Here is a 22,418-nt window from a genome sequence, read left to right as displayed (position 1 = left end):
TCTGACTTTAGAGTTAACTAGTTATGAAAGTATGTGTGTTAGTTACTCAGTTGCGCCCAACTCTTTGTGACCCAGTGGACTGTAGCCCACCAGAATCTTCTTGCAATGTGGGAGACCTGGGTTCGATCCCTGGGTTGGGAAGATCCCCTGGAGGAGGGCATGACAACCTACTCCAGTATTCTTGCCTGGAGAATCCCCATGATAAAGGAGACTGGGGGGCTACAGTCCATGGGGTCGCAAAGAGTGAGACATGACTGAGCGGCTAAGCACACAGATTTTATATTTTTCATTGTCACCTTATCTCTTAAACAATAGCTACACTTGTGTCTGTCAACTTTTGTCTTGACGTGGAATATTTGTATGTTAATATGAACTGAGATCATCCTTCTCTGTGGAAAGGAGGGACATGTATTTTGGCTGTTGTATGTCTTTGCTTAAGGTTGACCATGCCTTAATGGGTTTTCGGGCTTTAGCTTCTTCTTTTATTTTTTTCCTGTAAGTCTAATTCCTCTTGTATATACCCTCTGTTTTATTGCTTGATTTTTTTGGCCATGCCAAGCTGTGTGTAGGACCTTAGTTCCTCAAACAAGGATCAAACCTGTGCCCCCTGTAGTGGAAGCATAGAGTACTTAACCACTGGATCACCAGGGAAGTCTCTCGGGCTTCAGTTTCAATCCCACCATCCTATTTCCACAGTCTGCATGCCCAGAAGCATTTTCATACCTGACAGAAATTACCCACTTGCCGTACATAACCAGCCACTTCAGGATCAGATTTAAGAATCTTCCAAACTTTTTTTCCTGCCTTCTTGTATTTCTGGGATCCTTTCCAGTCCATGGCCATCAAGGAGCGCTCTGTTAGGGAAGCTGCCACAATGACGTCCAGCTGGCCATTGTAGATTAGAACCTGAAACAAAATTGAGCCATGGGCAAATGTAGGATTCAGCAGGGGAAGCCAGTTGTGTGTCTAGGTACTGAGAGAGGGGATGAGACACAAAGGGGATGTAAGCTTCTCTGATGTTAGAGAGGCCAGAGACGTCAGCTCAGAGAGGCCAGCCCAGGAACTCAGTAGGATCATTTTTTTCCAGTTGGTTACAAATACCAACAACCTGAAATAAACTCAACCTTGTCTCAACCATTGCATTCTTCCAAAAGTTTGATTCTTCATAGGAATCTTCATGTACACCTCTATGTATACCTCTACAAACGCAAAAGCATTTGTGCTGTATTACCCGGCGCTATAGGTTTTACTTATGGCTATGTGAAGGAAGAAGACTGTGGTTACATTCCAGTGGAACTAAGGAATACCATATTTTCTAGGACTTTCATGAAGCCTGCATTTCATTATCTTCACTTTCAGGCCCTGCAGCAGCTGGCAAGCTGGGAATTCCATCAGCTGATGCTAATCCATATTACTTTCCCCTCCTACATTTCAGTGGCAACTATAATTTTCTGAGGCAGACAGATAGACACAGGTGCCTCAAGTTTCTTATTTGTTGGAGGCAGCAATGTCTGCCATGTCCTTCCAAAGGCCTCCATTCTTAAACATGATAGCCATTTGTCAACAATGAGGAATGTCCTTCAAAATGCCTAGAATACATTTTTAAGCCAAGTTGATGGGTACTGTAGGAGAAACTCTGAGGCAACTCTTTTCTTCCCAAACAACGTTTTAGTTGCTTGAACAAGAATTCAGATAATACCCAGTGCTGCTGAAGCTGTGAAGCTACTACTCTTCAGCAAAGCAATGGTCACTATTTAATGCAAAGACTTTAAAATGTTGAGACTCTTTGTCCCAGTTAATCCCGGTTTGTGGAATAAGTTCTATGAAACTAAACCCAAAGAAATTAAAAAAATTAACTATATTCATTGAATTTTTAAAGACAAATTTGAACACAGTCTAAAAGTTCCATATTAGTGAGTAGTTAAATAACCATGGTACAGATATTCTACGGGATATTGCAAAGCCACTTCAACTGTCTGACTAAACCATGAAGCAGTGTGGAAAATACTTATAATATTAAGTATGAAATCTGAATGCTGGGCTTCCCTGGTGGCTCAGTGGTAAAGAATCCACCTGCCAGTGCAGGAGACAGGGGTTCAATCCCTGACCCAGGAAGATCCGGCATGCTGTGGAGCAACTGAGCCCATCGGCTACAACTACTGAGCCTGTGCTCTAGAGCCCAGGAGCCACAACTACTGAGCCCATGCGTCACAGCTACGGAAGCTATCAGGCCCCAGAGCCCTTGTTCCGAAACAAGAGAAGCCATCACAGAGAGAAATCTGAGCGCTGCAACTAGAAATAGCCCCTACTTTCTACAACTAGAGAAAAGCCCAAGCAGCAATAAAGACCCAGCACAGCAAAATAAATACTAAAATAAATACATAAATAATTTTAAAAGTTAAATGAAAAAAGAAAGCTGAATGCCAAACATATATCACAATTATTATATATGTATATGATTGATATATTTATATACAAATATGGAATGAAACTTTTAAAAAAGGAACAGAGTTGATTAATTTCACCAGTGGAGATGTGAATAATTTCCCCTTTTGTTTTCTATTCCTTTTAGGCTATTTTTTTGCAATCATTGATTCTCATGAGGTATTGTCACTCCACCACCAACAAAGAGATTGTCTTCAACTCCATGCCACCTTTCATCTATGTGCAAGCTCTGGTTTAACTCCAGTGAAGACCTCTGGTCGAATCCTCAAATTGGATATAAAATGTTACACTGCATATGTTTCCATCTGTGCTCTCCTGGTACAGGCGTCTTAAAAGGCTTACACATAATTAGAAAGCCCAGGACTTTTACACACTCCAAATCCTCAAGCAGCAGTGGGCCAGGATTCAGCCTGAGATGAAAGGGCCCTGGGCCTCCCCTATAAGAACACAGGGCTTTCATGTTACTCAGTCACCATCACCACCTCCACTCTCCTATGAAGAACCCCTCCCCTCCAAAAAAATCCTCATGGATTTAAAGCCTCTTTAAAAAATTCAACTATAGCAATAAAAATTTGCATTGTTTATACAAAGAAATTGCCTCAAAGACCTTGAGTACTTATGGCCCATGCAAAACTCCTACAGCTGTCTTACCAACAATATGGAAACAATTACACATGATCTGTACCAGCAAACAAAGCTTAAATACTTCACCATTCTAGGAAGGGCTGATTATAGCTGATTAATGAATACAATCTTTATAAAGTAATTCTTCTGCTAGAAATCAATGAAAAGATGCTGATTGGCACACATACAAATGTACCTAGCCATTTTTCCTCTTTGTCACCACTCTGTGAAGCCTGCACCTTTCTGAGTGTCACTTGCAACCTTACTTTATCAGGGTATTTACTGAAATAGATTTGAATCTTCAGTTTTGAGGGATGATAGCAAAATCCACAGGCTACAGCAAAAACAGAGTGATACGTATACATTTGTTGAACTGAATGGAAATAAAGCCCATCCTTGAGCCATTTCTCTTGTTTCTCCAGACTCATCTTAAACAAGAGTACAAACTCTCCAGAGTAAGGCAGTAAAGGGCCGGACTGCATAATTTTGTGCATGTGATGTGCAGAAGCCTACTTTGCGGGGCAAATGGAAATTCTTCCTTTGCAAAAAAGCAAGGAAAACATTTTTAACTTCTACAGGGCGCATAAGCCAAATATAACAACAACAACAACAAGAAATCAGACGAGTAACGATCAAGCGAAGTGATTTCAGAGCTGACATTTAAGGCTGCCTTAAATATAAGAATTTCAGAGCTGCCATTTTAATCTAAATGTCATATTTACTCTCTTCAGCCCCCACAGGAATATCCCAGTTGGGTGCCTCCAGGGCTGGGTGAGTGGGCGAGATATCCCCAGATCCGGTGACAGTGAGCTGAGAAGCCAGGTGGGTATAGCACGGGGTGGGTGGTCCTGAAGTCAGAGGGCACGTGTTGGCCACCCACATCCTGAGTCAGAGAAGTGCTAGGACAAAGCTTAAGCCCCAGCGGGCTGGCCACTGATGAAGGATGTGCACACACGCCCACTTCTTCCTGGTGGGTGATCTGCTGTCCTAGTTTGCCCAGGATGGAGGAGTTTCCCAGGATGCAGGGTTTGCAGGCTAAAACTGGGACAGTCTGGGGCAAACCTTCCCCTGAGGCTTGCTGGTATTTTAAGCAACAGGGTCTAAAGATTGAGAGGAGGAGACAGAAATGAATGCAGCTTTTCGCTACACTTCCCTTGTCAGGAGTGACTCTTAACAAAACAGGGGGCAGGGAAAGCGCTGGTGGAGTAGGTTTCCAGGGACACAGCAGGCAGCACCCCTAAATAGCCAGTGTCCTTACTTTCCTTTCTGGTCAGCTGTGAGGCCCCAGTGAAGGAGCAGAACCATTCCTTTTAGAGAATTTTCTTATCTTTTACTACATGTCTTACTGGTTAGTTTGTTGAAATTGATGGTGATGCAAAGACATGAAAAAATACTTCTTATTAAAAAACCAATGAAAATCTATGATACCACTGTTGCTGCTGCTGCTGCTGCTAGGTCGCTTCAGTCGTGTCCGACTCTGTGCGACCCCATAGACAGCAGCCCACCAGGCTCCGCCGTCCCTGGGATTCTCCAGGCAAGAACACTGTTGCTGCTCTATAATTGTGTGTGTGTTCTTAGTCGCTCAGTCATGTCCGACTCTTTGCAACCCCATGGACTGTAGCCCATCAGGCTCCTTTGTCCATGGGATTCTCCAGGCAAGAATACTAGAGTAGGTTGTCATGCCCTCCTCCAGGGGCTCTTTCCAACCCAGGGATCGAACCGAGGTCTCCCACATTGCAGGCAGATTCTTTACTATCTGAGCCACCAGGGAAGCCCATAATTACTCTATACAGAAGCTCTATAATTACTACATTTTAAAAAGACGCTTCGACCTTGGGAAAAGAATACAAAAGAAAACAAAACAGCAGTTAAGGTACTCAAAGTATGAGTGATTTAACTTGACTCTTTTCTAGGTTTGGAGGGTATATGTGGTTAGGATGCTTCCATAATGAAAAAATTAAAAAACAAAAAACAATAACACTAAGAGTCTGGGAACCTTGTTTGGCAAAAGATATGTTTTATTGAGGAGTAACTTCTGCTGACTCAAGTGTTACCAGATATCAGTTTATTTTTTTTCATGACAACTAGGTAAACAGCATAACTTTAGTTCAATCATGAAGTGAAAGTGAAAGTGTTCTTTGCTCAGTCGTGTCCGACTCTTTGTGACCGCACGGATTGTAGCCCACCAGGCTCCACTGTCCATGGGATTCTCCAGGCTAGAATACTCGAGTGGCTTGCCATTCCCTTCTCCAGGGGATCTTCCCACCCCAGGAATTGAACCTGGGTCTCCTGCATTGCAGGCAGATTCTTTATCATCTGAGCCACCAATCAAGAGATGATCTTAAAAACTCATTCCAGAATTCAAGCATGTACAAGAGATGGCACTAGATGATTTGGATTACAATCATCTCTGTTTTTTACTAGGAATAGGTGATACAATCATTTTCATTATGTTCTTTACTTTTCAAAGTGTTTCCACGTGTATAATGGCTTTATTTTCATCTAGCTTCACAGGGTGGAGATGAGAAGTATTATAAGGCCCACCTCCACTTTACCATAAATTGGAGGTCCCACTTTACTGGGACACAGTGAGGTGCCAGAAAGCATGCTAGATCCCAGTCTTCCAAATTTCTTTCTAGAACACTGTAAGACAGGAACTAAATTCCCACAAACCGACAAGCATCTACTGACTCCCCACAGCTCCGTGTCTAGTGCTACTCAAGCTGTAGCAAACAGTCACTGGGGAAGGAGACACAGTTCACGAGTCCAGTTTAGAAACAATCTCAAGTCTGTTTGTCCAACATCTCTCTGTAACTTTGGCTCTATGAACCAGGATGTGTGCAAGGACATTACTCAGCTGCCGACTGACCCTTTACTTCTGTTGCAGGGAGTGGCCGTGATTAAGCAGCTACAGAAAAGCCTCAGCTTGTGGAGAATGGAGCCCTCCTAGCCGCTGGTGCACCCACAGCTCTTGCATAGTGCCCATACCCCGTAAGACGTATCAACACTTCCAGGGTGTAGTTGACTGCACTCTTTAACGGATTCTGCAGCGCTGTATAGTGACTGTTGGCCATCTTGGCTTGCTTAGGTCCACTCGCCTGTCTCCTGGTAACTGTACTGCCATTCCCTCAAGGGAGGCTCGTGAAGGCTGTCCATCAGTGTCCTCCCTCCTCCACGCAAGGGATGAGCATGTGACCTAAGCCAGGACCCTCAAATGCTCTTTCCCTAGACTTTGGATTGTGAGTAGTGACACAAGGGTCCCTGATGAGTCTGTCCATTAATTTTGCTACCTTGAGTCCCAGAATTTTTCCCGGCCCCTATCTTTTCTCATGCCAGTTCTTCGGTTTGTCCATGAATTCGGTGACATATCCTGTCTACCGATCAGTTCCTTTCGTGCTTCAAGTAACCAGAGCTGCTGCTGTTGCTAAAAGCATGAAATCCAAACTCACATATCACTGGACCTGTGCCTCACATGCCACAGCATGAAGTGACTGCGGGGTCCCTGGGCGCATGGCTCACCCTCCATGAGTTGCGGTTCCCTTTTCTGGACATACAGATGTCAGACCTACATCTTACTGCAGTGAGAATTAATGAGAAAATGTGAACAGGGTTCTAAGCACAGCACAGGACACAAATTGGGGGAGTTAGGTAAATAGAGTCCTCCTCCTTTCCAACTAGGTTGATAATGTGATAATGACTGGGAAGACTGACTCAAAAAAACACTTCTTCTAAAACAAACCTTCAGATTATTCAGATGGTCTTTCTGTGTCTAATACTTGGTTGCCAATTTCACTCTTTCTGACAAAGGCCGACAGTAGGAGGGAAGCCAGGCAGGGTAAATCTGAACTCTACGAACTCAAATGCATGAAATAACATGCCTTTCAAGACTAATTTTACACACATTGGGCATGGTGTCTCAGCAGTCTTTTCTTGATAGTCAGAGCCATAAGTCTATAAATTACCCTTTGAAAGGAATCTTTAATTTTATAGCATGGGATTCAAGATCCCAAGGAATTTCCCCATACTTGAAAAGCTAGAAAAGTATGGTTAAGATTATAGCTTTTAATGGGACATTTTGGAATAATATTAATAGAATGCTCTCATTCTTCTTACCATGCTGCAGGAACTGTGTTAAGCATTTTACATCCGTGATTTCACAATATCCCTCAAAGGCAGGTCTTATTTATCCATTTTAGGAACAAAGGGACAGAGGTGTAGGGAAGTGAGCCAACTGGTGACATGGATCAAGTTCAGATCTGCCTGAATGCAAACTGTGTGCTCCTAAGCCCTCTTCCACCCTGCCCTAGTCACTACCACCACCCCTGCTCAGAGGACACAGAACACGTAGTCTGTTCTTTATTTGTAATTACACATGCAAGGAGCACACTTACATGTAAGCGTGACTCTTTGGAATGAAGGATACATGTTTAGAATAAGAGCACAGGCCCTGTGGCTGGGTATGAACTGAGCTCTGTCACTTACTTGCAAGATTATCTTGATATTAAGTTACTTAGCCTGTCTAGAGCTCAGTTTCCTCATTTGTAAAATGGATAGAAGAGAAACATCTATGAGGGAAGGTCATTGGGAGAATTACATAACACAATGCATGTAAAGCTGTCCATATCCTAGGCAGATAGTAAGTGTTCAGTTAATACTGGCTATTATTATCATCATCACATTAGAATAATTCAACATAGCTATTCAAATAACTTCATTATTTCCAAGTGAGATGTTGCCTGTGAATTAAAATTGTGATTTAGGATGTAAGTAAGAGTTAGAATAACTCCTAGGATGTGGGAGTTCTAACATAACTGCACGAAATCATCAATTTGATGAAACAAACATTAGGGGCTTATAAAAGTTATTATGACACCTGCAGAAAGGAGCCTTGAGCTCCAGACCTGGCTCAGCTTCCCAAAGCCTGGGCTACTGAGTGACCCTGGAGATGTCATCTATCCATTCTGAGCCTTAGTTTTTGTATTCTGTGAAATGGAATATCCTAGTTCTTGGGAGGACCAAATGGGATACAAGATGTAAAAATATCCTGTAACCTGAAAAGCAAGGTTTCATTCATGTTTTTGTTAATTTATATCAAGAATACTCTGAAAAATAAACTTCCATAGTGGAGTGCAGAAGTTTTAAATTGGCTGCCAGGGGCCTGTATTTAGCTTGCAGACATATCCATCCAGTCCACAGGGTGTTGTTGTTGTTTTTGCAATTAGATGCTGGCATTTAAATACTGGGAGACCGGACCACACTGGCCCATATTTCCACCTGGCTACTAGGGGCAAAGGTTGGGCAGTAGTTGTCCCCCTAAGACACAGTCCTCCCCCTTCCTGAGTGTCTCCCTCCACCCCCAACAGAGGTTCAAGAGCAGCTGTCATTTATTCAATGCTTATGCTACTGTTGTTCTTAGAAGAGAAAAAAATATTCCTCTGTATCCATGTCTCTGTCATAGATAGAAAAGAAAGATCAGTATGTCACAGTCCAACACTACTCATTTATTTTATTTCCTTCCTGGATCCATAGGCAGCTAAGTTTCACTTCCATCTGAAATGGAAGGGAAGTGGGCTTTGGTCTGAGTTAGAGAAAGGAGTGTGTGCTCACTTATACATGGCAAGTATTTGCTTAATCTGCTCCCATGAAATTTCTATTTAGTCTGGTGGCTCAACTGGGAAAGAATCTGCCTGCAGTGTGAGAGACCTGGTTTCGATCCCTGGGTTGAGAAGATCCCCTGGAGAAGGGAACGGCTACCCACTCCAGTATTCTCGCCTGGAATTCCATGGACTGTGTAGTCCAAAGGATCGTAAAGAATCAGACACGACTGAGCGCTTGACTTTGACTTTCACGGAGAGCCAAAGGATTGGGCACCAAGAGAATAGACATGAAAAGATGTGCCTCCTGTCCTCCTAATAACCCTAGATTTTAAAAAACTTTTCAAAAGAGTGAATAATCAGAGGAAGAAAAGCAGGTTACTCTTTCATTCTCTAAGTTTTCCTTAAAAAGAGGAGTTAAAAAAGTCAGTTTCACTTTAATCTTTCTCAAATCTACTCATTTTAATATTCCAAAGCATAAACTTTTCAGGTTCTGCACGTACATAAGTCAGTAGTTTCTTCGTAATTTAACTTCTCTCAGCAAGAAAACCTCCCTCTAGGAAAAACCCAGTGAACACAATCAGATGATGATTAATCCTTATTTTACTTAGTAAATGCTTATGAAGGATAAATATTTTCCAGGCAGACATAAAACAACCAACTGTGTCAACTATAGATATCTACAGACCGGTTTACTTGCTGACTCATCTAAGAAGAACTCACAGCCTCTAAACTCAGATTTTGACTTTAAGTTAAGTTGGTGGGAGGAGCACATGACACTCAAAGGAGAAAAAAGATACCTGTGCTTTTAATGGTTCCTATGCAACCAAACTTGGAGGAGGCAATGGCAACCCACTCCAGGACTCTTGCCTGGAGAATCCCTTGGACAGAGGAGCCTGGAGGGCTACAGTCCATGGGGTTGCACAGAGTCGGACATGACTGAAGCAACTTAGCATGTGTATAACCGAACACTTGAAAGAAGGGGTTTGGGGCAGAAATGTATATAAATGTGCATTTTGTTATATTTTCACTGTCACCCATATTAAAGCTTCAGATTGAAAATAAATCACACAAGGGCCACTTTCTGATCTAAACTTTAACCGTTTTTAAAAATCCAAACCGAAACACATGTATTGATGACAAACCATACAAAGCATTTCTCTTTATTTCCCCAATTACTCCTCTACTTATTAGGAAAATTACAGAAATGCCACAGGAGGAGGCTTCAGTCTCTTGGTACAACAGGAAAGCAAACCGAGCTTTTGCGAGAAGGCTGGATTTTTGTTGTTACATTTTTAGACGAAAGATTTATGCTTATATTTTGGCCCATTTACAATCCACCATAATACTTTGCAGACAAAGTTATGCTCTTTTCCCAATGATCCAGTGACCTTAATCTCTAACATTTTGTGGTTTCCTGTTTGGGGAAATGATTGAACAGCAGCCTAAGCTATTCCAAACTGCACAGCATTCCCAGTTGGCTGCTATCTGTCTTAGTTTTGAATGTTCTCCTGTTCACTAATAAAAAAAAAAAGATTTTTTTAAAAAATAAACTTTCCTTACAGATGCTAAATCAATGAAACTCCTACAAAGCAGCCCTCCACACTTCCTCTTCTGGCTGCTTTACTTATCATTCTTCTATTACAAACCCCAACATACCGGGGAGTTCTTTCTGCCTGGAGCAATTAGCATGACCCACCTACAGTAACTTTCTCCTGAATAGCTGAGAATTAATTTCACTAATATCCAACTCAACCCAGGGCAATTCCCAAAGGTTTTTCAAAAGCTCAGCTGCAAAAGAAAAACAATCTCAGCTATGGAGTATAATGTTTAGCAATGTTCACCACTGGAGGCCGACTTGTCATCCTTCCAGGGACAACGCCTGGGCCCCAGTCGCCCATTGTTTTCACTCTGGGGCCTCTGAGATCCTGGTGACTTCGCGGAGATATAGTGCTGCAATACTCTGGAAGCCAGAGTCCCCAGAGCCCGCCTGGAGGAGACTTGACAGAAAAATAATGCAACCATTGAATGAAACAGCAGTCATTTATGCAACCAAGTCGTTCTTCAAATGAGACAAATTTGGCTTCCAGGTTTAAGGAAGACAAAGAAAGAAAGAGAAAAAACGAGTTTGGAAAAAACACTCTTAGAGTGTTCCTGCCGTTCTCCTACCAGTTGGTTCTGCCAAGATGAGTGAAGAATGAAAGTGGGGCAGGGAGCTTGAGTGAGTGTCCCGCGATAACACAAATAAAATGTCTTTCTGTCAAAGAAAGTTATTTCTGCTTTCTTCAACTTTTGATGTTGTTTAGTTGCTAAGTTGTGTCAGACTTTGTGACCCCATGGACTGCAGCCCATCAGGCTTCTCAGTCCTTCACTATCTCCCGAAGTTTGCTCAAACTCATGTTCATTGAGTCAGTGATGCCATCCAACAATCTCATCCTCTGTCACCCCCTTCTCCTCCTGCCCTCAATCTTGCCCAGCATCAGGGTCTTTTCTAGTGAGTTGGCTCTTTGCATTAGGTGGCCAAAGTATTGGAGTTTCAGCTTCAGCATCAGTTCCTTAGATGAATATTCAGGGTTGATTTCCTTTAGGATTGACAGGTTTGATCTCCTTGCAGTCCAGGGGATTCTCAGCAGTCTTCTCCAGCACCACAATTCAAAAGCATCATTTCTCTGGCGCTCAGCCTTCTTTATGGTCCAATTCTCACATCCGTAGATGACTACTGGAAAAACCAGTAGTTTTGACTATATGGACTTTTGTTGGCAAAGTGACGTCTCTGCTTTTTAACATGCTTTCTAGGTTGTCACAGCTTGCCTTCCAAGGAGCAAGTATCTTTTAATTTCATGTAACTTAACTTGAAATGAAATTAACTTGCAACTTCACTCTAAATACTTTAGTTGCTTTTAGAATGGAACAATAAGTAAAGCCAACTTGAAAATAATCCACTAAGCCATTACTCCAATCCAGGGATCTGAGAAAAATGTTTAACTACCCAGAACATCACACTTACAATGACCTTTAATAATGTCCAGAATATTTTTGTCTCATTTGAAGAGTCCTGGGGGCCCACTCCAGGGAGCCTTTTGCTCAGCTTGTTTCAGGGTCTGTTCTCATACCCCTTTCTGATCCACTCACCTCTGACATCACCTCTCACCTATTGTTATTGGTTGTGTTATGCTCAGTCATGTCCAATTCTGCGTGACCCCTTGGACTGTAGCCCACCAGGCTCCTCTGTCCATGGAATTTTCCAGGCAAGAACACTGGAGTGAGTTGCCATTTCCTCTTCCAGGGGATCTTCCTGACCCAGGGATTGAATCTGTGTCTCCGGCATTGGCAGGCGGAAGCACTTTTAGTTCCAGCAGAAATAGACGGGAGCTGCAGGAAAACCTCTTGCCATCAGTCCCCGTGCCAGCTCCCTGTTCCCTGACGTTATCATTATCACTCAATGTGGACTGCTGAGATGCTGAAGAAACAGATGTGAATATGCAGAGTGAACAGAGCACAAGGTGAGGAAAATCAAGACAAAGGCAGTCAAGGGCTCCTGCTCAGAGCGATTTTTTGAAAGCTTGGTTGAAGGTCCTTCTGGCTTTCATTCAGTCATGTCGTTCCGCACAGGAATGCTGTGCTGAAGCACTGTTTACCTGACAACATTAGAAGCTGCTCACACTCATAATAAGCAAGGAGATGGCATAGGCTGCCCCATGACAAGGGCATGGTTAGATCACTTCTACAATGCAGGGCAGGCAAATTCAGTGGTGAAAAGCCTGTGGGAAAAGCCCTAGAGGTTGCGATTGCAGCTTCCTCAGGTGGTGGGAAGTATGCAAATGCTGCTTTCCCTACTGGACCAAAAGGCCAAGGCCAACAGCCACTGGATTAAGTTACTCACATTTACAGGGAAGGAGAGGAAACAGCGGTCAGAATACTGCACCTGGAGTCAGATTTTGTGGCAAATGGACTTAAATGATGATGACTATGATTAGAAAAACCAAAACCCAAATCCAAATCCTGGCTTTGCACTCTGGCTCTATCACATCTAATGTGACTATCACAGAGATAAATAAGTGCCCTAGTGCCAATCCATCTACTAAACATAAATAATGCTTAGTTTTAAATTTCCTTTAAAAAATATTAATGTACACTTTTCCCTCCCATGACCCAGGGAATGGTGGTGGGCACACACTGCTTTGAAGACAACTGGTGTCCAGTGGTCCAATCGGTTGGAATGTGTTACCATCACTAAGCATCTTCTGTTTTACCAAGACACGAGGAGTAAAGACTGAGAAGCTACTGCAGCACAGTGACTTCTACTGCACAAGAAGGAGTCCTCACTGTATCCAGAAAGCAATACTCCTCTCACTCTTTCCATATTCATCTTTTCAAAGTAAAGTCAACTGATGTAATTGCTTGTGTTTCATAACAACTGAATTTCACAGCATCTGGATTCAAATGTGCATTTCTAAGCTTGCTGATTTTTAGGTCCTTGGAATCTACATAACCAATGGTATCAGCATTTAATATCTTTCTTCTCTTACCACCCTCACTCTGCTGTATTTAGATGGCTCAAGATTAAATTCCACTTTAATGTTGCCATAAATCACAAATGTACCTTCTAATGTTTTCAGCATGAGGTACCTTTGAATGCAACAAAATAAAACCTTGGCAAAATTATGAGTGTATTAAAAAGCAGAGACATCACTTTGCCGACAAAGATCCATATAGTCAAAGCGATGGGTTTTCCAGTAGTCAAGTACAGATATGACCATAAAGAAGCTGGACCATAAAGAAGGCTGAGCACTGAAGAACTGATGCCTTTGAATTATGGTGCTGGAGAAGACTCTTGAGATTCCCTTGGACTGCAGAGAGATCAAACCAGTCAATCCTAAAAGAAATCATCCAGGAATATTCATTGGAGGGACTGATGCTAAAGCTCCAATATTCTGGCCACCTGATGCAAAGAGCTGATTCGTTGGAAAATACCCTGATGCTGGGAAAGATTGAGGGCAGGAGGCGAAGGGGGTGACAGAGGATGAGGTGGTTGGATGGCATCACTGACTCAATGGACATGAGTGTGAGCAAACTCTGGGAGATGGTGAAGGACAGGGAAACTTGGCATGCTACAGTCCATGGGGTTGCAAAGAGTCAGACCCGACTGAGTGAATGAACAACAACAAAATGATGACATGCTCACCAAGCAAATCAACTTAAAATATGCCAATTCACACAGTAGAATTATCAAATGTCTTAAAAAAATAAGTAAGAGTAAATAAAAATATATGCTGGTTGTTATTTGCATATTTCATCCCAACATTAATTTAAAGGACAAACAATTAAAGGTGTTTGGCACTAGCATGGCAATTTGGGATGAAATCAAAGTCTGTTTAATAATTTATGGGTAATAAAAGAAAAAATAATGTATGGGTGTTCTTTTCCCCTTTATTCACTGAAATGCTTAAAAATCAAAGAGGCCTAGAAAAAGCATGCCTCATTAAATAAAAAAAGTTAATGCTACTCTTGACTTGAATTATAACTAAAATAGGTGAAAGTAATTTGTGAGGAGCTCTGCAGTAAAACTGATTTTCAAATGCACACTTTATATTTGCCTGCCAAGTGATCATTCCTTATCAATAGTACGATTACATAAGGCAAGTGTCTCAGGATTAGCTTCCCTCTCCTCTGCTATGCTTCTCTAAGAATTATTCCCTCCTCACAGAAGTCTTTCACAGAATGGTACTGGCATTCTCCTTAAGGTTTTCAAAGGGTTTGGAAGAAAAGTGATCACATGAGATGTCATCATAGTGTAACAAAAGCTCAGAATCCAATTTAGCTGCTGAAGAATCAGGCCCGTTTAAGTGTTAAAATTTTATTGGTATGCTAGACATTTATCAAATCTAGTTTCCTGGCAATATTACCATAGACATTTTGCCATCAGAAAATGTTATTAAGGAAAATGCCACAAGCAATTAGAATGACTGCTAAAATGAGTTAGATTACTAGAAATATTTACCTTTCAAAGTCCTGAGTCACATCCATTAGCCAGGAATTGCCCATTTCTAAACGAAGATCTTTTGATAGGCTAGGATAAGTAAATAAAACTCTAACGACCTGGGTGTTAAGATTTCAGTCTGGTGGTAAAGCTGAGAAACTCTAAGATTCTGAATTCTGAAGATGCAATTAGTTGAAACTTAATGAGCTGCAGAATGATAAGTGACAGGGAAATGTAACTTTATATTTACAATTTCCTGACTAGATGAACTTTTAAACACAGCAAACTAAGCCCTACCCAAGGGCAATTTAACCTTTAAAAGCAAAAGCATATGGAGGTATTGGCCTTTGGAGATGGTCCTTCTTAAAACTGCAGTGACCTTGCAGACAATTCAGCAACAACCGCAACCTCAATCCAAGGGCAATGTTTTGCTGTGGATACAAATGGCCTCTATGTATATAGCTGTAGCTCCAGTTTTTTTGAAATAATAGTTTCATACAGGAAATATACCACACACACTCATACACAATCACATTCTCCCTTTCTCTCTCATGTACTCTTTAGTCTTTGAAAAGAGTATATTTTTACACAGGCAAGAACTGTAGCCAAACAGAAAAAGGAGGTTGAAAACATATTCAGAATCTTTAGCAAGAATCTTCATAAGAAAAATGTGTAACCTCTTTATCAGAAAGTACTAAGGAGGACCAGGGGACTTCTACAAAGAGCAAGGGAGTTAAAGCCAATAGCTTTTACAGGATATGGGCTATATTTCCTAGACTTTGGAGATGCCCTAATCTATCTATCTCACCCGACTCCAGTACTCTTGCCTGGAAAATCCCATGGACGGAGGAGCCTTGTAGATGGCAGTCCATGGGGTAGCACAGAGTCAGACACGACTGAGCGACTTCACTTTTACTTTTCACTTTCATGCATTGGAGAAGGAAATGGCAACCCACTCCAGTGTTCTTGCCTGGAGAATCCCAGGGATGGGGGAGCCTGGTGGGCTGCCGTCTATGGGGTCACACAGAGTCAGACATGACTGAAGTGACTTAGCAGCAGCAGCAATCTATCTATCTATCCATCTAGTTATTCATTTCCCCATTGCATTTTATTACTTTGAAAATCAGGATACAACTTACTTACAATCAGTGTATAAATGAGAATTACTCCTAAAGCATAAGGAATTTGGGGGGAATGTGACAAAAATGTTCTAAAATTAAATAGTGATGATGGCTGCAAAAATTTGTGAATATTTAAAAAACCATAAATTTGAATTCTGTAGTATGTGAAATATATTTTCAATAAAGTTGTTAAAGAAATAGTATAAAGAAGTCCTGCAGATTCTTTATGTAGCCTTCAAAATATTAACATTTTAAATAACCATCATATAATCATCAAAACTAGAAAATTAACATTGACATAATACTATTTTCTTGCTACAAATTTTATTTTAAAAATTTTCAGTTGTTCCTTAATATACTTTTTCTGGTCCTGGATGCAATAAAAAGCACATGTTATATATATATAGTTGTAAAGTCTCCTTAATCTCTCAGTCTTTGTGTGTGTATGTGTGTGTGTGTTTCTTTCATAACCTTTTGACAAGCATTAGCCAGTTACTTTGTGGCTAAATTTGTCCCCTGATTTGAGTTTGTCTGCTGTTGTCTCATGATCAAATTCATGCTGTGCATTCTTTTTTAAAATTTTTATTTATCTATTTATGGTTGTGGTGGGTCTTTGTTGCTGTGAGCAGTTTTTCTCTAGTTGCGGTGAGAGGAGGCTACTCTCTAATCGTGGTGCTTGGGCTTCTCATCCGGGTGGCTTCTCTTGTGGAGCATATGCGTTAGGCACAAGGGCTTCAGTGGTTGTAGCAGGGGAGCTTAGTAGTTGTAGCCACCAGGGTTTATCATGCAGCCTCAGTAGTTGTGGTACACAGGCTTGCTTTCTGCAGGGCATGTGGAATCTTCCCTGACCTGGAATCGAACCCATGTCTCCTGCATTGACAGGTGGATTCTTAACCACTGGACCACCAGGGAAGTCCCCTGCTATACACTTTTGGCAACACACATTAGCATTGTTGTGTCCTCAGTATAATACATCAGGAGACACATAATGTAGATTTGTCCCATCACCAGGAATTCCCAGGTGGCTAAGTAGTAAAGAATCTGCCTGCCAATGTGGAAGACTTGAGTTCGATCCCTAGGTCAAGAAGATACCCTGGAGTATGAAATGGCAACCCACTCCAATATTCTTGCCTGAAAAATCCCATGGGCAGAGAAGTCTGGTGGGCTACAGTCCATGGGGTTGCAAAGAGCTGGACACAACTGAGCAACAGCACATATACATTCATGTGCCAGGTTTCTCCACTATAAAGTGACTATTTTCCTCATAGTGGTTTTGATTTGCATTTCTCTGATAATGAGTGATGTTGAGCATCTTTTCATGCGTTTGTTAGCCATCTGTATGTCTTCTTTGGAGAAACACCTATTTAGTTCTTTGGCCCATTTTTTGATTGGGTCATTTATTTTTCTGGAATTGAGCTGTAGGAGTTGCTTGTATATTTTTGAGATTAGTTGTTTGTCAATTGCTTTATTTGCTATTATTTTCTCCCATTCTGAAGGCTGTCTTTTCACCTTGCTTATAATTTCCTTTGTTGTGCAGAAGCTTTTAAGTTTAATTAGGTCCCATTTGTTTATTTTTGCTTTTATTTCCAATATTCTGGGAGGTGGATCATAGAGGATCCTGCTGTGATATATGTTGGAGAATGTTTTGCCTATGTTCTCCTCTAGGAGTTTTATAGTTTCTGGTCTTACATTTAGATCTTTAATCCATTTTGAGTTTATTTTTGTGTATGGTGTTAGAAAGTGTTGAAAGAGACACGTGTACCCCAATGTTCATCGCAGCAGTGTTTATAATAGCCAGGACATGGAAGCAACCTAGATGTCCATCAGCAGATGAATGGATAAGAAAGCTGTGGTGCATATACACAATGGAGTGTTCCTCAGCCATTAAAAAGAATACATTTGAATCAGTTCTAATGAGGTGGATGAAACTGGAGCCTATTATACAGAATGAAGTAAGCCAGAAAGAAAACACCAATACAGTATACTAATGCACATATATGGAATTTAGAAAGATGGTAACAATAACCCTGTATACGAGACAGCAAAAGAGACACTGATGTATAGAACAGTCTTTTGGACTCTGTGGGAGAGGGAGAGGGTGGGATGATTTGGGAGAATGGCATTGAAACATGTATAATATCATATATGAAACGAGTCGCCAGTCCAGGTTCGATGCACGATACTGGATGCTTGGGGCTGGTGACTGGGACGACCCAGAGGTATGATATGGGGAGGGAGGTGGGAGGAGGGTTCAGGATGGGGAACACATGTATACCTGTGGCGGATTCATTTCGATATATGGCAAAACCAGTACAATATTGTAAAGTTAAAAAATAAAATAAAAATTTAAAAAAATAATAAAGTTACTATTTTCCCTTTCATCATAAACATTTTGAAAGGGGATACTTTGAGATCAGGTAAATATTCTGATTCTCATCATACTTTCACTAACTGATGTTAGTATCCACTGTTGATTCTTTCCTGAAACAATTATTACTATACTATTTGTCAAATAATAATTTTTTATTCCATTATTTCTTATACTTTTATTAATTGGATTTTCCTCCTTTTCATTTTTTATTTGTTTGCATCACTATAACCCTGATTTTAAAGAGAATGCATATTAAGGTTTATAGACCAGAATAATGCTTATTAGTAGGTTTTTTCTTTAAATTGGAGGAATGTTGTATTGGTTTCTGCTGTACAACAAGTGAATCAGCCATAAGTTTACCTGTATTCCCTCCCTCTTGGGCCTCCCTTCCAGTCCTCCATCCCACCACTCTAGTCGTCACACAGCACCAGGCTGAGCTCCCTGTGTTATACAGCAACTTATCACTAGCTATCTATTTTACACATGTAGGTTTTTATTAGGTCAAGAAAGTCTCATAGTATGGGAGGCTAAATACTGCTCTGCTAAAACATATCTAGTCCTAATCGTTGGAACCAGTGAATGTCACCTTATACAGTGTTAATTAATTAAAAAATAAATATTTTGCAGATTTGATTAACTTAAGCATCTTAAGATAGGGAGATTATCCAGGAGGTCGCTAAATGCAGCCTCATGAATATTTCTAGGAGGAAGGCAATAGGATGTTTGATCACAGAAGAGAAGGCGATGTGAGCACAGAGGGAGATGTTAGAATCATATGCCCACAAGCCAAGGAACACCAACAGCCACCAGAAGCCAGAATGGATTGTCCCATTAGAGTCATCCTACTGACACCTTGCTTTCAGCCCAGTGAGAGTAGCTTCGTATTTCTAACCTCTAGATTGTGAGAAAATAAATTTCTGTAGTTTACACCATCAAGATTGTGGTAATTCATTACAGCAAGCGTAGGAATCTAATATAGATATCACCATTCCTAGTTTGCTAAAAACTTTCATCCTGGGACTTTCCTAATGGCCAGTGGCTAAGACTTCATGCTCCCAATGTAGGGGTCCAGAGTTCCATTCCTGGTTCAGTTCAGTTCAGTTCAGTTCAGTTTGGTTGCTCACTCGTGCCCAAGTCTTTGCGATCCCATGGGCTGCAGCACACCAGGCTTCCTCATCCATCACCAACTCGCAGAGTTTACTCAAACTCATGTCTATTGATGAGTGATGCCATCCAACCATCTCATCCTCTGTCATCCTCTTCTCCTCCCGCCTACAATCTTTCCCAGCATCAGGGTCTTTTCAGATGAGTCAGTTCTTCGCATCAGGTGGCCAAAGTATTGGAGTTTCAGCTACAGCATCAGTTCCTGGTTAGGGAACTAAGATCCCACATGCAGCAACTAAGACAAGGTACATCCAAATAAATAAATGAATAAATTAAAAAAAATTTTAACTTTTATCCTAAATGGGTTTTGATTTTGTCAAATTCAGTTTTTGCATCTATTAAGATGAATGTTTTTTATTTTTTCAATGTTTTAGGTGATATATTACATGATGGACCTTCTAATGCAAAAATGTTCTTGCATTTATGAGATCAGCTCAACCTGATATTTGTTATTCACTGGTGGATTACATTGTGTTACTCCTAGTAAGATTTATATTTAACCATGATCTGATTTAATCATCAGTAACTCCAATAGTCCAACAGATTATTTCTCCTTTTAGTTGTCTTAGGAACTGCTAATATGATATTTCAAATTTACCATACAAATATCTAAAATTACTGAAAAGAGAATGACTTTAAGTACACATCCCAAGTAGGTCATCACAAGAAAAGGGTTATGTCTTCACAGTCTACACAGAAACTGATGTGCTACAAAGAGTTCTATAAGTTTCCAGAAACCAATGAAGGTCTTCCTCAGCCCATCAGAGAATACTCCACATTGGCTAAAATGAATCAAGTACTAGAAAAAGACTTCCATGTTCTTATGAATAGAAACATGTGCACTATTTTCTATGACAAATTAGTACTGAGTCTTACATAAATATATCCTCGAGGGTACTAATGTTTTAAGCCAGCCTAGGTTGTTCTGATTCCACTGCATACACACTGAGGTTCACCACCATGAACAGACAAGCCAAAGATAATCACTACCCTGTGGCCTATGCCAGCTCTAGCCATGAATATGCAGTCTGTTCCAGCAGCAGCCGCTTTCTGGTCTGCACTCAGACTGACTGCATACTTTGTTCTCTTTCTTTCTGGACATATGATTTATCTGCATCACAAATCTATTCTCTTTTTCTGCAACTGAGAGTTTGAAAGTTTAGAAAATATTCTGATTTCATTGGGATTCATATTGGCAGGCTTAGGATCCATAGGAAACAGACAGATATGTTTAAATATCAAAACGCAGGCTCAACTTTAATCAGCATATTCTTCTTCATCAATCAAGTGGACACCATATGGTGATAAGCCAGTATCAAAAGAGCTTTACATCATCAAGTGAACTATATGCCCCATGCTATCCTCACTTGGTTGAGAAAGGAATCATATCTAGTTAAATTTACAGAGTGAGAAAATCTATCTTCCAAGGGCACAAAAAATATACATGGGAACTTCTTTTTCCACTCTCTACTCAAGAAAATCATTGTGCATTCCTTAATGTTATAGCCAACTGTTTTCATCTTGAAGACATAAATGCTAAGTAATCTATACAGAAACTGATGTGGGTTTCTTTTTGGTTTAATAAATTTGTGGGTAATAAATATATGCTGAATTATGAACAAGTTTAATAGATATATTTTTGACATAGCACTAGTTTAAAGAACTGATTTTTCAATCATCCATTTATTCATTTATACATTATTGATGTCTGCTTGAGGCTGGTGCTACAACTGACAGCCCATAATGGTAATATGTGTGCTAAGCATGCTCCCAACGGTAGAGGCCACATGGTCAGAGAGTTCAGAGAAGAGGACAACCAGCAGAGCACTGGGAAGTTGCTCAGAGAAGGCTCCAAGCAGGCAAGCACTAAGGACCACTCACTACATTTCCCCAACAGAATCAAAGATAAGAGTGGTTGAAAGAGAAGGAAAAGGCAAAGAAATGCACAAGGTAACTTTCTCTCTGTCTCATCTAGTTAGACTCTTTCTTGCCTAGAAAGTATTTTGTCAAGTTCTCCAGATTTATAATGGGTTTGTAGAGTCTGCATACCACTGACCTTAGATTATTCGGAATAAAAGTTGTATGTCCAGGGACTGGACTGAAACTCTTTGTACTACAGGCAGGACCAGAAAATAGGTCTTTTAGGTTGGACATATTCTGAATTACAATCTAGTAAGGTTGCATTAGGCCAAGGACTCCCTGGACAGTACTAAGGGTTGTACACTGAACAGTCCCAACATAGACATTGCTGAAATGCGTATTCCTTATGTCATAAAATGGCAGGAAAGAGTCTGGTTCAAATAAAAGCAGTGTATCAGGACAATTTTTTAGATAGATAGAAATAAAGTACTTGAGTACATATTACCATTTGTCTAATTCACGTGTTGGTATACTGGCTGCCACGGGTTTTTTTTTTTTTTTTCATCCCAATCCTTACTCTTGCCACTGCCAGGAAACACAGAAAAAGTAGATCACCTCTGGTGGTGATCTTCTCTGTCGTTAGCATACTTACCCTGCTGGGCTGTTCCCAAACCATGCCTAGGACCAATGCTAACAGTCCTAGAAGATCAGAGGAGGAGGTGAGAAGAGAAGGAAAGGGCAAAGAAATGCACAAGGTAACTTTCTCTCTGTCACCTGCTCGTGGAGACCTTCCCCCACGGTGAGAGTTCTAGGGGTCATAGCTCCTTTGCTTGAACCTCTGGTACCTTCAGCATCGAGTCAGGCAGAACATCTCAGTCAGATACTACAGTGCTCGACTCTACATGCCTCAAAACAGGGACCTTGTCTGAACGTGAGTCTGAGTGAACTCCAGGAGTTGGTGATGGACAGGAAGGCCTGGCGTGCTGCGATTCATGGGGTCACAAAGAGTTGGACACGACTGAGGACTGAACTTAACTGAACTGTCTCATTCATCACTTGAACCTGACAGCCTAGTACAACATTTGGCTTGAAGTAGACACTGAAGAAACTGTGGCTGAGTGATCTGAACGAATGCAATTATCAAGCAAAAAGCATTTTTGGAATAACCAGTTGATTTCATTTAGCCCTGACTTCATTGGCATTAATAATATAAAGCCAATAATAGGGGAAAATTGGCTTACACTAGGCGAGTCATCTTC

General features: G+C 41.0%; 1 protein-coding gene across 6 annotated transcripts in view; it reads right to left on the bottom strand.

Annotated features, from left to right (window-relative positions):
- Positions 1 to 22,418, bottom strand: part of CPVL (carboxypeptidase vitellogenic like) — a 127,638-nt gene that overhangs the window by 23,388 nt on the left and 81,832 nt on the right. For 5 of the 6 annotated variants that reach the window (XM_059885888.1, XM_010804326.4, XM_024991092.2 and 2 more), the window contains one exon: positions 724 to 906. In XM_059885888.1, the coding sequence (XP_059741871.1) occupies positions 724 to 906 (183 nt within the window). Of the gene's footprint in view, positions 1 to 723; positions 907 to 14,504; positions 19,535 to 22,418 lie in introns of those variants that run through there. The other variant, XM_059885889.1, reaches the window with a different exon arrangement.

This window comes from Bos taurus, chromosome 4 (assembly GCF_002263795.3).
Source record: "Bos taurus isolate L1 Dominette 01449 registration number 42190680 breed Hereford chromosome 4, ARS-UCD2.0, whole genome shotgun sequence".
NCBI lineage: Eukaryota > Metazoa > Chordata > Mammalia > Artiodactyla > Bovidae > Bos > Bos taurus.
The sequence above is the reverse complement of the archived record's forward strand: the minus strand, read 5'-3'. Positions and strand labels throughout refer to the sequence as shown.